Source organism: Nerophis lumbriciformis, linkage group LG29 (assembly GCF_033978685.3).
Source record: "Nerophis lumbriciformis linkage group LG29, RoL_Nlum_v2.1, whole genome shotgun sequence".
Lineage (NCBI taxonomy): Eukaryota > Metazoa > Chordata > Actinopteri > Syngnathiformes > Syngnathidae > Nerophis > Nerophis lumbriciformis.
Genome location: NC_084576.2, coordinates 15,722,501 through 15,736,683, shown reverse-complemented (window position 1 = coordinate 15,736,683; position 14,183 = coordinate 15,722,501). Strand labels below are relative to the sequence as shown.

The 14,183-nt window shown below is 37.1% G+C and overlaps 2 protein-coding genes across 16 annotated transcripts in view; one reads left to right on the top strand and one right to left on the bottom strand.

The window, feature by feature from the left end:
- Positions 1-6,968, bottom strand: part of ap3b2 (adaptor related protein complex 3 subunit beta 2) — a 62,856-nt gene extending 55,888 nt beyond the window's left edge. For 7 of the 14 annotated variants that reach the window (XM_072911860.1, XM_061924911.2, XM_072911862.1 and 4 more), the window contains exons 1-2: positions 6,683-6,805; positions 110-1,079 (exon numbers count right to left, since the gene is read on the bottom strand). In XM_072911860.1, coding sequence (XP_072767961.1) covers positions 110-363 — 254 coding nt within the window. In that variant the 5' untranslated portion in view covers positions 364-1,079; positions 6,683-6,805. Of the gene's footprint in view, positions 1-109; positions 1,080-6,682 lie in introns of all 14 variants that reach the window. The other 7 variants (XM_072911865.1, XM_072911867.1, XM_072911868.1 and 4 more) reach the window with 6 other exon arrangements.
- Positions 6,969-8,642: 1,674 nt separating this feature from the next.
- dnai4 (dynein axonemal intermediate chain 4) overlaps positions 8,643-14,183 on the top strand; it is a 29,074-nt gene continuing 23,533 nt past the window's right edge. Inside the window, exons 1-2 of one of the 2 annotated variants that reach the window (XM_061924925.2) lie at positions 8,643-9,524; positions 9,597-9,759. In XM_061924925.2, the coding sequence (XP_061780909.1) occupies positions 9,496-9,524; positions 9,597-9,759 (192 nt within the window). In that variant the 5' untranslated portion in view covers positions 8,643-9,495. Of the gene's footprint in view, positions 9,525-9,596; positions 9,760-14,183 lie in introns of those variants that run through there. The other variant, XM_061924926.2, reaches the window with a different exon arrangement.

The following is a 14,183-nucleotide window of genomic DNA, read 5'->3' as shown; positions in this document are numbered from 1 at the left end:
TGCCAAACTGACTTTGGAACAGATTAATTCCATTATTAGACTTTTGGACTGTGTTCTATGTCCTGGGGCCTGCAGGGAACCTCTGACTTGTTTTACATTTCCATCCTACCGCAAAGGTTGACTTTGAGAACTCCCGCCGTCCTCCAGCGGCGCTCGTTCCTCGTGATCTCGTCCTCCGTCGCCCCCCGAGCGCAGGTGGCGCAGCTCGTCGGGCCTCAAGGCGCTGTACCAGGTCTGCTGGGCGCCGTCGGGGGTCAGCACGGGGCTCTTGTCCTCCTCCAGCCCCTGCACTTGACTCTGCACCGTCTTCACCATATTAACAGCGTTCACGGGCAGCTGCAGCAGCTTCTGCATGGCGGTCATCCTTTCAAAACTTTGCCAAAAGATCTGACGTGACCTGTAGGATCCCGTTCGAGCAGGCGAAGTGTAGAGAGGGAGTGTTCTGAAAAAGGCTGCGGCTCCTCTTTCCCGAGCCGCTAGAATGTTACAAGTACTAATTTATGATTAAATGTATCCGGCGTGGACATTTGATGCAGGGAAGACGCCAGAAACGCTCCAGCTCCTGCAAAGATAGATGTCTCCGTGGTGACGGGCCACGGTAATCCGAATCCAGCAGGATCTTTCTGCCGCTGATGTTGCTGCGTCCGACTGAGCCGCCATAAAAAAGATGCTGGTCACAGAGGGGCGGGGAATCTGCGATGGCGACCCCTCCCGCTGCTCACGTGCTCACTGTTGCAGCGCCGGCCTCTCCCTGTCGCTCAGTCATTGACACACACACACACACACAAAGATGCTCTCGCATAATGACACGCCGCCACGTTGACACTAACCCCCTCCTCGCCATCAGCGCTCCACCTCCTCATCATTTCACAGGCCATAGACCTCGCCCTTCCAGCCAACAGACGCTTTCAAGCAGCCCTAAATCATCTCACTTATAAAGACGGTCACAGCTTTTCAACATTCAGCCTCCGTTTGCATCATCTTACGTGACTCAGCGCTCTCGGCAGCATCGTGATGAGGACCACCCTGCCTCTCTCTCTTGCTCTCTCTCTCACCCAGTGGGAAGAAAATGAGTAGTCCTGTGATGATTTGCAACAGCTCCGTCAGATTTATTCTTGTCTGCCGCAGACTCAATATATTCTTTCATACAGCAGGTGTTCCTTTTAGGTTCTATTCGCCTGTGGCATATTCTAAAAAAATACAATTTAACATTGGAATGTTATAAAATGAATGCACATTATTGTTTGTTGTTGTACAGCAAACAGTGAGTAGTTAAGTATTGCTTGCATTTACATGACATTATCACGTCTGGCTCATTAAATATGCGTGGTGGTCTGTTCTCAATGGTACTAGGCGCCATTTAGTTGTTATCGGCTGTATGAACCCTTCAAATCACGAAAATAATATACGCGTCTTCAGAGTTCCTCGAGAGGTAGTCAAGAAGGGCGGAAGAGTGCAAGATTTTTGGAAAGACGCACTCCAGTCCGAAGGAGCCGAGTAGAAGAATGCCCGAGTTTGCAGTGATCACTTCGTTAAAGGTTTGTTTGATATACTTTTAACGTTTACTGTTTCCCATTTAAGTAATATATTGATACTCCTTTGTATTTCTGAAAACACATCTTTGCTACAGGTGTTTCGTGAAGCTCAATCTCGGCAAGTCTAAATAAAAGACATAAAATATAAGCAAAACCAAAAAAATGTTGCTTTTACCAATCATAAATTAAGCACATACACAATGTTGACGGGAAAAAGGCGCGTACTCGTAAACGGCGTGTGCAACAACAATAAGGCGACAAACATGGCTGTAGATGCGAAGTTAAATCATGAAATGCAACATTACCCGAGCAAAAATAATGCTAGATGTATCTGGGAGAGTCTCGATACCAATTTCTTTGACCCAGCCCCACAAAAAGAAGTTGCTTATCTCCATGCTTTTCCAAGTTTGCATCGGTTTTGTCGTGTAAAATGATGTTGTCGTGTAAAATGATGTCTGGAGCACCAGTTCGATATGTCTGGGAACTCCACCGATGGATAGTCCTTGATATCACTCGAGAAATCTTTTTTTTAATAAAGTATAGGGATCTATTCCATTGCATAGTTAGATTTTTTTTTTTTTGCTCGTATCTGCTTTTACAGAAAGATCGAGGCCTCTTGCGTACTCAGAGAGTTTGCGTGCTGCTTGCTGGACAGCAGTCATCTTGGCTTGGTTGACCACCGCTGTTTTTCACGTCACGAGACGGAATACAAGCAATACTAGCTAATACTCCAAATACAGCTATCGATTATTTTAGTAATCGCCTAATGATTTGTTTGTTGGATTAATTGAGTATTTAGAAAAAACACGCTTTATAGCTTTAGTTAAAAATGCAAATATGTTTCTGCTTGCCATAACCTTCATCACCTTCTTCTACCTTCTATTTAACTTGTTTGACCTTTTATTTACCTTCATTTAATTTTTATTTAGCTTGTTTAACCTTTAATTTACCTTCCATTCGTTTATTTACCTTATTTTACCTTCTATTGTACCTTCTTTTTATTTTTTTACCTTTTACCAGTTTAACTTCTAAATAACACATTGTACGTTCTTTTACCTTATGTACCTTGTATTACCTTTTAATATACCTTTGTTCACATGTTACCTTCTTTTACCATCTTTTACCTTCTCTTTAACTTGTTTTACCATCTTTTACCCTTTTATTTAGCTTGTTTACCATTGATATACAGTACCTTCCATTTATATTTTATTTACCTTTTAGTTACCTTCTTTTACCTACTATTTAGTAGGGCTGGACGATTATGGCGAAAATGATAATCACAATTATTTTTTATTTATATTGTAATCCTGATTAATAACACAAGTATTCATTAATTTGAAAACATGAGTATTTATTGTACCACTAAAACTCAACTTTAAATATAGTTTAAAAAAATTTATATGCAACGAATAAACCACAGCAAGTAAAATTATAATAGTAATATTAAATAACAGCAATATAAAAAACAAAATTCAGTTTTTCCGTTTTGTTTTTATTCTGTTTTTTTTTAATATCTTTTACACTTATTTTACCACTATAGAGTGTTCTTTTTGTGTCAAATAAAATGTAATAACATGTTTGTTAATAATAGTCAATGCAAAAATGCTCACTTTTATTGGTGCAATTTTGACCAGTATTTTAGGTCAAAGCATAATAATTGTGTAAATGTATCAATAAGTGCTTTAAGTACATTATGCTTGTGTAAGGTATTTTTTTGAAACCTTTATTTTGTAAACTGTAGCACAGTCAGACCGGATGTGGCGCATCACGCTATTATTGTGAAGGGCGGAAGTGTGCTGTGCTGTTTTTCTCCGCTTGACGAATAAAGGCAACTTGAGGCTGAAAAAAGAAAAGAGCGAGCCTCTGAAGTTGCGACTGCTGTTTGTACAATAATGTTACATTGATGTCGTTCACAACAACACAAGCAGATGAGATGTGTTGTGGATGGACGGATTGTTCTTCCTAGCTTAAGTTTTGTAGTTTCAAATTAAAAAAAAATCAACCATGGTGAATTCCCAAACTTCTAGTAGACATTGTCTTTTATTATTATTATTTTATTTTATTATCTTTTATCACCCCTCCTCCGTTTTACTGTTAGAAGCTGCGGAATTTGCATCCACATTGCACAGCCCATTAATCGCTTTTTTCCGATTATTATATTTTCAAGATAGTGAGAAGCCATAATCGAAAATTCTAAATTTGATGAATTGTCCTACTCTAATACTTAGCTTGTTTTACCTTTTACTTACCTTATTTTACCTAATATTTAGCGTGTGTTACCTTCTATTTACATTTTATTTACATTCCTTTACCTAATATTTAGCTTGTTACCTTCTATTCACCTTTTATTTACCTTATTTTACCTACTATTCAGCTTGTTTTACCTTCTATTTACCTTCTTTGACCTACTATTTAGCTTGTTTTACCTTCTATTTAGCTTGTTTACCTTCTATTTACATAATATTTTGCTTGTTTTACCTTTAATTTACTTTCTTTTGCATAATATTTAGCTTGTTACCTTTTATTTACCTTCTTTACTTACTATTCAGCTTGTTGTATCTTCTCTTTATCTTCTTTGACCTACTATTTAGCTTGTTTTATCTTCTATTTAGCTTGTTTGCCTTCGATTCACATAACATTTTGCTTGTTTTACCTTTAATTTACTTTCTTTTATCTAATATTTACTTTTTATTTTATTTTATTAGCTTGTTTTACCTTCCATATACCTTTTACCTTCTATTTATCTTGTAAATAAATTTACCATATTTGACTTTCTATTCAACTTGTTTAACTTTCTTTTCCTTTTCCTTTTTAGTTACCTTTTATTTGCATTTTACCTTCTTTGACCATCTTTTACTTTCCATTAAACTTGTTTGACTTTCTTTTATGCGGTCCATATTTGATAATTATTTTGAGTTACACTCACTAAATGATTAATTGAAACATCCATCCATCCATTTTCTACCGCTTATTCCCTTTGGAGTCGCGGGGGGCGCTGGAGCCTATCTCAGCTACAATCGGGCAGAAGGCAGGGTACACCCTGGACAAGTCGTCACCTCATCGCAGGGCCAACACAGATAGACAGACAACATTCACACTCACATCCACACAACAACATAATATAAATCAGTCTTTTTCTAATCAAAGTCATCGATTTAATCAATTAATCGTTGCAGCTCTAAAATACGGTGTAAGCTCTAGAGTCAAACGCCCGTGAAAAATATCAGGATGTAATCAACGTAAAAAAACAAAAAAAAGGGTGTTAACTGCAGACTAAATCAATCATCATCAATCAATGTTTATTTATATAGCCCTAAATCACAAGTGTCTCAAAGGGCTGCACAAGCCACAACGACATCCATATATATATGTGTATATATATACATATATAATTATAAAAATATAATAATATATACATATATTAAACAGATATCTATATACATATATTTTGTAAAAAAAGAAGAGAGAAAATAAATACTTAATTATTTGCTTCGCACTTTGAAATAATTTAAAGCATGTTATCCATCAAGTTGTACGTAAAAAAACAAATCTAATAATCAAATGTAGGGATGTCCGATAATATCGGCCTGCCGATATTATCGGCCGATAAATGCGTTAAAATATAATATCGGAAATGATCGGTATCGTTTTTTTTATTATCGGTATCGTTTTTTTTAAAATTATTTTTATTTTTTATTTTTATTAAATCAACATAAAAAACACAAGATACACTTACAATTAGTGCACCAACCCAAAAAACCTTCCTCCCCCATTGACACTCATTCACACACATTCACACAAAAGGATTGTTTCTTTCTGTTATTAATATTCTGGTTCCTACATTATATATCAATATATATCAATACAGTCTGCAAGGGATACAGTCCGTAAGCACACATGATTGTGCGTGCTGCTGGTCCACTAATAGTACTAACCTTTAACAGTTAATTCGATAAATTTTCATTAATTACTGGTTTCTATGTAACTGTTTTTATATTGTTTTAATTTCTTTTTTATTCAAGAAAATGTTTTTAATTTATTTATCTTATTTTATAAATTTAAAAAAAAAGTACCTTATCTTCACCATACCTGGTTGTCCAAATTAGGCATAATAATGTGCTAATTCCACGACTGCATATATCGGTTGATATCGGTATCGGTAATTACAGAGTTGGAAAATATCGAAATATCGGATATCGGCAAAAAGCCTTTTTTATTTCTTAAAGCATATTCTACAATTTTTGTGTGGGATCCATAAGTGTGAATAGTTGTTTCTCTATTATGTGTCCTGTGATTGGAATAGGTTCCAGCTCACCCATGGCCCTGATGACAGTCATCAGCATGTTTAAACTTCTTCATGTTGGGAATCAGAGAATTCATTCAGGACGAGAAGAAGAAAGTGAACAGCTGACCAGTCAGAGTGTCTTCACTGTGCAGGCAAACTGTCTGCAAACACATCTCTGCAATTCAGTCGCAATTAGACAGAAGTGCCATGTAAGCTATGTCAGATGCCAACAGTAAAGCCTCCACTCCCCGCATCAAACTCTGTCATCAGCATGGAATGAGCTCCCTCTAGTGGTTGAAAAGAACACATGCGTTTTTTCCTACTTTCCCATTATACAATTGCCTGGGTTTTGCCACAGTTCCAGTTTATTCGCGTTATTTCTCACCTTTTGGCAATTGTTCATCCCTTCGTATAGCTTAGTACTAAACGAGAGTATTTTGAAAAGAGTGGGGAAAATCACGTGACCAATGAGCGTGTCTCTCGCGCTGTCCAGTAGGGGTGGTGCTGAAAAAAAGATGGAGCCGAGGGCCTATTTGAGGTTATCCCAGCAATACAAGTGTCATCTTCCACGCCTTGTGATAACATGTAAACATCAATCATGTTGTTTTGTTGTCGAATCTTCGAGAAGGTCACGCTGGCACCGGAACAACGTTAGTGCTCACGCGCACCAGCAAACCAAATCACGACCAGACCAAGACTCCCTCCGACAGGAAAGGCGGCCATTCGAAGCTAGCTCGATTCACGCCAGATGTTGACATTCGAACACGTTTGTTCATAATATAAACACATTTATTAAAGTGTGGAAAGAACACGATGCATGTTCTCCCACTTTACATCAGCACCTACACAGGTGAACACGTACCTCTTATAGTCCGAGGAGAAGATCCCTCCGCTTGCCGGGTCGTGGCCATATTCGGGCTCCCCGACGCTGGAGGAGCCCCCTTTCTCGTCGTTGAAAGCCGAGCTGGCGGACATTTTTTCGTGGCTTTTTCACCTTTAAGGCGACCGAGATTTGGTGGTAAACGTCGCGGTTGTTCCACGGCTCTAAAAGGCGCACAGGCACCGCGTAATCCCTGGGAGGAGGGGGATAATGATTGGAAGAGGAGGAGGAAGGATGGGACTGTGACGTCACGGTCACATGATGCAGAAAGGTCAAGTAACCGGAAATCCTTGATACACAAAAAAAAAAAAAAAAAAAATTTTTTTTTTAAATATATAAAATGTATACATATATTATGTAGCAAACTAAATTGTTCATACATAAGTGTATTTCTTCAAGTGGAGCCAAAATTCTCCCATTAGATTATTTTAAATTATTAATCAAATCGTGGAAAATGGGAGTAGCCATTAAATAGTTGTCTTTATTGGATTAATGTAAGTTGTTTTAGATGAGCCTAATTTTTTATTTTATTTTTTATTTAAACATTTTTGTATTGTATTTTACTAGTACTTTCTTGAAAAAAATGTTTTGTTTGTATAAGGATGTTGCTTGCTCAACCTGGTAGATATTTGAAAAATATGTATTGGAAGTGCCTTAATTGTGACTATATATTGATTTATTGTCCAATAAAAACCTTGCAGCAAAGAAAGAGATACAAAAATATCAATCAGCACATTTAAAAAAAATATTTGTAGATATGTTTGTTTGTTTTTATTGAACAATTGAATATGCAAACCAAATTTTTTTTTCAATCCAATATCTTTGACAAAAGTTTACATATGACAATTAACAAACATAAATACAACAATTAAAAAAACACTATGAATTTAAAAAATAATAATAATTATAATCAAACATTACTTGAGGGCATTCTTGTCTTAAATGGTTTAAGAAACGTTATTGTCATACCAACACTTGTGATGAAATTGTCAATAATAGCTTTACATTATTAGTCCAAAGATAATTAGGGTTTCCTCTAAAGAATTAACACTAATGAATGAAAAACGTTACAAACATAAAAACAATATCAATAGTTTCTAGGTGGCTATCTTTTACAAATATACACAATTTAATCCATGTAATGTAATACATAGTTAATGAGGAACTATACCTTATGGCCAACACCTGTTCTCCTCCCTAAATAAATTAACTATGTCACATTCCAAGAGTTACTATTAAAAAATATCTGTTAACATTACAAAAAAACACCATTGAAAACCATTGGATTGTGTTGCAAAAATATGAGTACTAAAAGTCCTGTTTTTTGTTAGTCCAAAATATTGTAACAACACTTTTATATTGGCATGTACAATGTCAATTCTAAAACTATTATTTATTCAAGTTACCATTTCCATCCATCCATTTTCTACCGCTTGTCCGTTTCGGGGTCGCGGGGGGTGCTGGAGCCTATCTCAGGCGGAAGGCGGGGTACACCCTGGACAAGTCGCCACCTCATCGCAGGGCCAACACAGATAGACAGACAACATTCACACTCACATTCACACACTATGACCCGTTTAGTGTTGCCAATCAACCTATACCCAGGTGCACGTTTTTGGAAGTGGGAGGAAGCTGTCACAGGGAGAACATGCAAACTCCACACAGAAAGATCTCAAGCCCAGGATCGAACCCAAGACCTTCGTATCCATTTTTGTTCTATTTTATTTTATTTTAATTTGTTACAGAGTAGAGCACAGAGAGACTTTTCAGGCACATTTGACTGGTTTAAGATTGGACGAATAGTTTGTTGTGCACGTGGGAGTGTGGTCCATAAGGAACAAATACAAAGAATGCTAAAAAAAAAAAAAAATTAACATAATATATACATGTATATAAAATATAATACACTGTACATAATGTTACAAAACAAATGTACTTGGAGTATTGAAACGGTCCGTTAGAAGTGAATGGACAATTACCAGATAGTGCTTTAAATATGGTCTCTGGCGACGTCATGTGGTGGAATAGGGTAAATACTGTATAAAAGAAAGTTCGTCACCGTTGAGAGAAAGAACATTATAAAGCTATCGAATTACAGGCAGAATGCAGAAACATCGTTGCATATGCAATTAAAACGACATCTAAGAAAAATTATAGGCATTGTAACATGAATGACAGTGCTTTATGCGCCATAAAATTATATTTTGGTCAGGACCGCGCACAGGGCTGTTCAGAATCACCCTACGTAGATGACGTATTGAACAGAAAATGACGTCACAGACTTGAAGGCCAAAATAGAAGCAAGGGAAATCCCACCTCTTAAAAAATTGTGGCAGAATAAAATCAAACTAAAACATTTTCCGACAATAACCTAACTCGGGACTATAGAATATGTAATAAAATAAATAACACAAGTTGTTTTTTTTATGTCACCTTAACGGTAATACAGCGTGGAAAAGAATGACATTGCGGGATAAAGCTCTTCCGGTCTGTTTTCCGGTTTGACAGGACTCTGTCAAATCCATATTATATGTGCTATAACACATATGTTGCGCTACACTTCTGTGGCGCGTATTTATTTGTTTCAAACAACGCTAAAAGTTAAAAAAAAACAAAAAACGTTGTGTCTAACAATTGTTTTTACTTCCTGTTTTCGTCTTTTTTGATGTGTCGTAAAATGTGGTTGCCGCGGCAACAAGTGTACACAAAAGTGTTCTACGGACAAGTCCACTTACGACACAACTAGGTTGCATGTGTTTTGTGTTTTAAACAAACCAACAAAAAAGACAGAAAAGATGAGGAAAAACAGCTCTACCCTAACCGCGTATGTCTTGTGAATTGTACATGGATATATAACATATATGCTAACCTGACCGTTGTGTTGCTTGTTTGCTAGCTCCTCCAGAGCGATGAAGAATTCCACTTCGGGGATGCAGCGACACTTCCAGAGCTCCAGATACACAGGCAGCTTCACGGGGTTACAAAGCCGAAAAGGCTCCCGGATGATGTCGGACAGCAGAGCCACGGGAAGGAGCAACGTTCACAGGAAAGCCATTCGGGTAACTTCAAAGTAGAGTAGGGATTCATGGCTCTTAGAAGGTACCCGGATCTAGAGGAGCCGTTCCTCTCTAATTAGAGCCGTTCAAAAAAACTGGCTATCCATTCCATCCATCCATTTTCTACCGCTTGTCCCGTTCGGGGTCGCGGGCGTGCTGGAGCCTATCTCAGCTACAATCGGGCGGAAGGCGGGGTACACCCTGGACAAGTCGCTATCTCATCCAACACAGATAGACAACATTCACACTCACATTCACACACTAGGGCCAATTTAGTGTTGCCACTCAAATTATCCCCAGGTGCATGACTTTGGAGGTGGGAGGAAGCCGGAGTACCCGGAGGGAACCCACGCAGTCACGGGGAGAACATGCAAACTCCACACAGAAAGATGCCAAGCGCAGGATCGAACCCAGGACCTTCTTATTGTGAGGCAGACGCACTGACCCCTGTTCCACCGTGCTGCCCCTGGCTGTCCATTATACTTCTTATATTTTTTTCTATCAAGGAAACAATCAATGGTAGCAGTTATAAGATGTGCATCAGAATAATTTAACATTACAGAAATACTGTATTCTGAAATATTGGCTATATACAGTATATATATATTTTTTGTCAACATTCCATTAAGTAGTGCAATATCCCCATGCTTTGACAGTGGCATTACTATTATAAATCACCTAAACCAGAGGTTCTTAATAGAGATGTCCGATAATATCGGCCGATAAATGCGTTAAAATGTAATATCGGAAATTATCTGTATCGGTTTTTTATTATCGGTATCGTTTATTTATTTTATTTTTTTTTAAATTAAATCAACATAAAAAACACAAGATGCACTTACAATTAGTGCACCAACCCCAAAAACCTTCATCCCCCATTTACACTCATTCACACGAAAGGGTTGTTTCTTTCTGTTATTAATATTCTGGTTCCTACATTATATATCAATATATATCAATACAGTCTGCAAGGGATACAGTCCGTAAGCACACGTGATTGTGCGTGCTGCTGGTCCACTAATAGTACTAACCTTTAACAGTTAATTTTACTACCGGTAATTTTCATTAATTACTAGTTTCAATGTAACTGTTTTTGTATTGTTTTACTTTCTTTTTTATTCAATAATTTTTTTTAAATTTATTTATCTTATTTTATTTTATTAATTTTATTTAAAAGTACCTTATCTTCACCATACCTGGTTGTCCAAATTAGGCATAATAATGTGTTAATTCCACGACTGTATATATCGGTTGATATCGGTATCGGTTTATATCGGTATCGGTAATTAAAGAGTTGGACAATATTGGAATATCGGATATCGGCAAAAAGCCATTATCGGACAGCCCTAGTTCTTAACCTTGTTGGAGGTACCGAACCCTACCAGTTTCATATGCGCATTCACCGAACCCTTCTTTAGTGAAAAATAAAATGTTTTTTTTTTTCAAATTCAAGACAAAGTTATATGTTTTTTTACTGGTGCACAAAATGAACCTTGCATTAGCATCACCTTGTTCAAAGAACAAAACCAACACAGAGCATGAACTCACAACAAATGACACACCTGCAAATCAGTGTGACTTCTGCGGTTGCCGTATAAATAATACGCCGATAGGGAAACGTTTTTTTTTACACGATGAGTCGGGTGTGTCTTGACCTCCGCCGAACCCCTGAGGCCAACTCACCGAACCCCTAGGGTTCGATCGAACCCAGGTTAAGAACCACTGACCTAAACCAAGATAATTTAACATTAGAAAAATACATAAATAATAAGTCAGAATAATGTGTATTGATGGATATAAAAAGTCTAATATATAACAAGAATAAAAATTGGGTCATAATAAAAATGTGAGTACGCATTTGTACATGTGTACGCTTGAACTACTTCACATATCAGAAAAATGTACCAGACAGTGGATCAAAATAAGATAAATAAATGAATAAACATATATATATATATTGTTGCGTTTTGGACCAGTTGTTCCTCCCAGGGAATTCAAGTCACAATTCGCTCCCAAGTTCTTTCCGACACTTAAAGCTGAGTTGAAAAACCACCAGAGACAGAATAGGTATTTTGTTGTATATATTCTCAAAGCTCTGACAACATACATTTTGGATTGAGACCAGTCTAACCCTAGAACCTTCTATCCCGCACACCCAAAATGGTCTCTCTCCCCAACGCCAAAAAACCTCTCTTCCCTTCCACCTCCCTAGCCATAACAAAAGCACAACGTCTCCCTAGCCATAATAAATTCCAAAGAACTCAAGGTTAACACACAGAGTTTGCTTGCTGACAGAGCATCAAGAGAAGAAGTGGAAAAGACGAGCTGTTTTCAAATATGACAAAGAAATGGAAGAAGTACAACTTAAATTCGGATATATGTAAATATCTGCCTCCGACAATTCCCCCTTCAGATCTTCTAAAAAGATCTTTATCACTAGTACAACACTTCTAAAATACGCCCCTCTTTGAGCAAGCTAGTAAAAATTAAAAGCATAGTTACATGGGAGATAAACGGATGGAATCTATGTCAATGTCGTCACTCATACAGGGAAGGAAACTAGCATTTCTCGAAAGTCACCACTTTGCCTGACCCCCTTCAGTGACATAGCAAACCCAGGTTGTTCAGCAAGCCCCTCAACAGCATCACGAGTCAGGTTGGTCAGTCTCAACAGATTATAAAAACATCGTTTTTATAATCGAACCCAGGTTAAGAACCACTGACCTAAACCAAGATAATTTAACATTAGAAAAATACATAAATAATAAGTCAGAATAATGTGTATTGATGGATATAAAAAGTCTAATATATAACAAGAATAAAAATTGGGTCATAATAAAAATGTGAGTACGCATTTGTACATGTGTACGCTTGAACTACTTCACATATCAGAAAAATGTACCAGACAGTGGATCAAAATAAGATAAATAAATGAATACACATATATATATATATATATATATATATATATATATATATATATATATATATATATATATATATATATATATATATATATATATATATATATATATATATATATATAGACTCACAGGGAGACACTGTCTGGTCCTATCACCAAAATAATAATTGAATGCATCCTTTAGACAGACTTTGTCTCCAAAGGACTGGAAGCCAGCAATTGCCACACCGGTCTTTAGGTCAGAAAAACAAATGGGTTCGCAAATTACAGACCTACTAGCATTCTGCCCGTGGTATCAAAGATTGCTGAGGGGTGTGTTGCAGACCAGCTATTGGCCCGTCTTAACAACTCGCCGCACAGACTACACACTATGCACTTTGGATTCAGAGCTAACCATTCCATCGACACTGCCAATTGTGTTTTGTTTTTGTTTTTTTAATGTAAAATCCAAGATGGACAAGGAGGGTGTAGTTGGTGCTGTTTTCTTGGACTGGAAGAGGGCATTTGCTACCATTAGCCATGACGTTCTCATCTCAAAACTGTCACGGTTCAATTTCTCTCCAAGCTGTCATGGTCAAAATTGAATTGACCATGACCAAAATCATCTTGCTAATATGATTTGCTAATATTGATAAACAATATTTTTGTTATTAGTACTGTAGTTTGCAGTGGTGAATAATGCACTGCATAATATTGTACTGAGAGCTTTTGCTGTTACATAATAATACACAATATTCAAAACACCTGCCTTGTACTGTTACCATTTAGTACAAGTGTACATAATGAAGTGGCCAGAAGTCTCACTTGTTTTACACCATGTGGTAGAGTGGCGCTAATATTCATTAACTAGTCACCTGGTGTGCAAATGAAGAGTTATCAGGCTTATAATAACCCAGTATGTCATACAGTATAACGTTTCAGCCCAGATTGCAATCCAGAAGCTGCTCTTTGGAAACAATAATTGCCATAGCAAGTCACGTAAACGGCATTCATCTGTTCCAGGGTCAAACTGTCCCCAACCCTAAATTTTCATCAAGTGTATAGGCAATATTTTAACCTTTTAATCCCTCGACCATGTTCCTCTAAAACAGCAGTGTCCAACTTGGTTTAACTGACAGCCACATTGCAGTTATGGCTGCCCTCAGAGGGCCGCTTGTAACAATGAGTAATAAATTAATATACATGTATAAGGAGTCACCTCATGATATTATTATACAATTGCATATGCATTTGATCATTATATATTTTTTTACGTACTCTTTAGGCTGGCAGCTCAGTCGCCATAATTATACAGTAGAATTCATGGTGTTACTGTAAATGAAGAAATGGTACCACTGATTTTTAACGGTAAAATTCTGGCGAAAAGCAGCCAATTTCTTTACTGTAAAATCTATGGTTGTTGTTGTTTTTACCGTGTTTTACTGTAAACAGAAAAACGGTACCACTGGTTTGTTTTTTTTTACGGTAAAATTCTGGCGACTTTTTTTTTTACCGTCATTTTTAC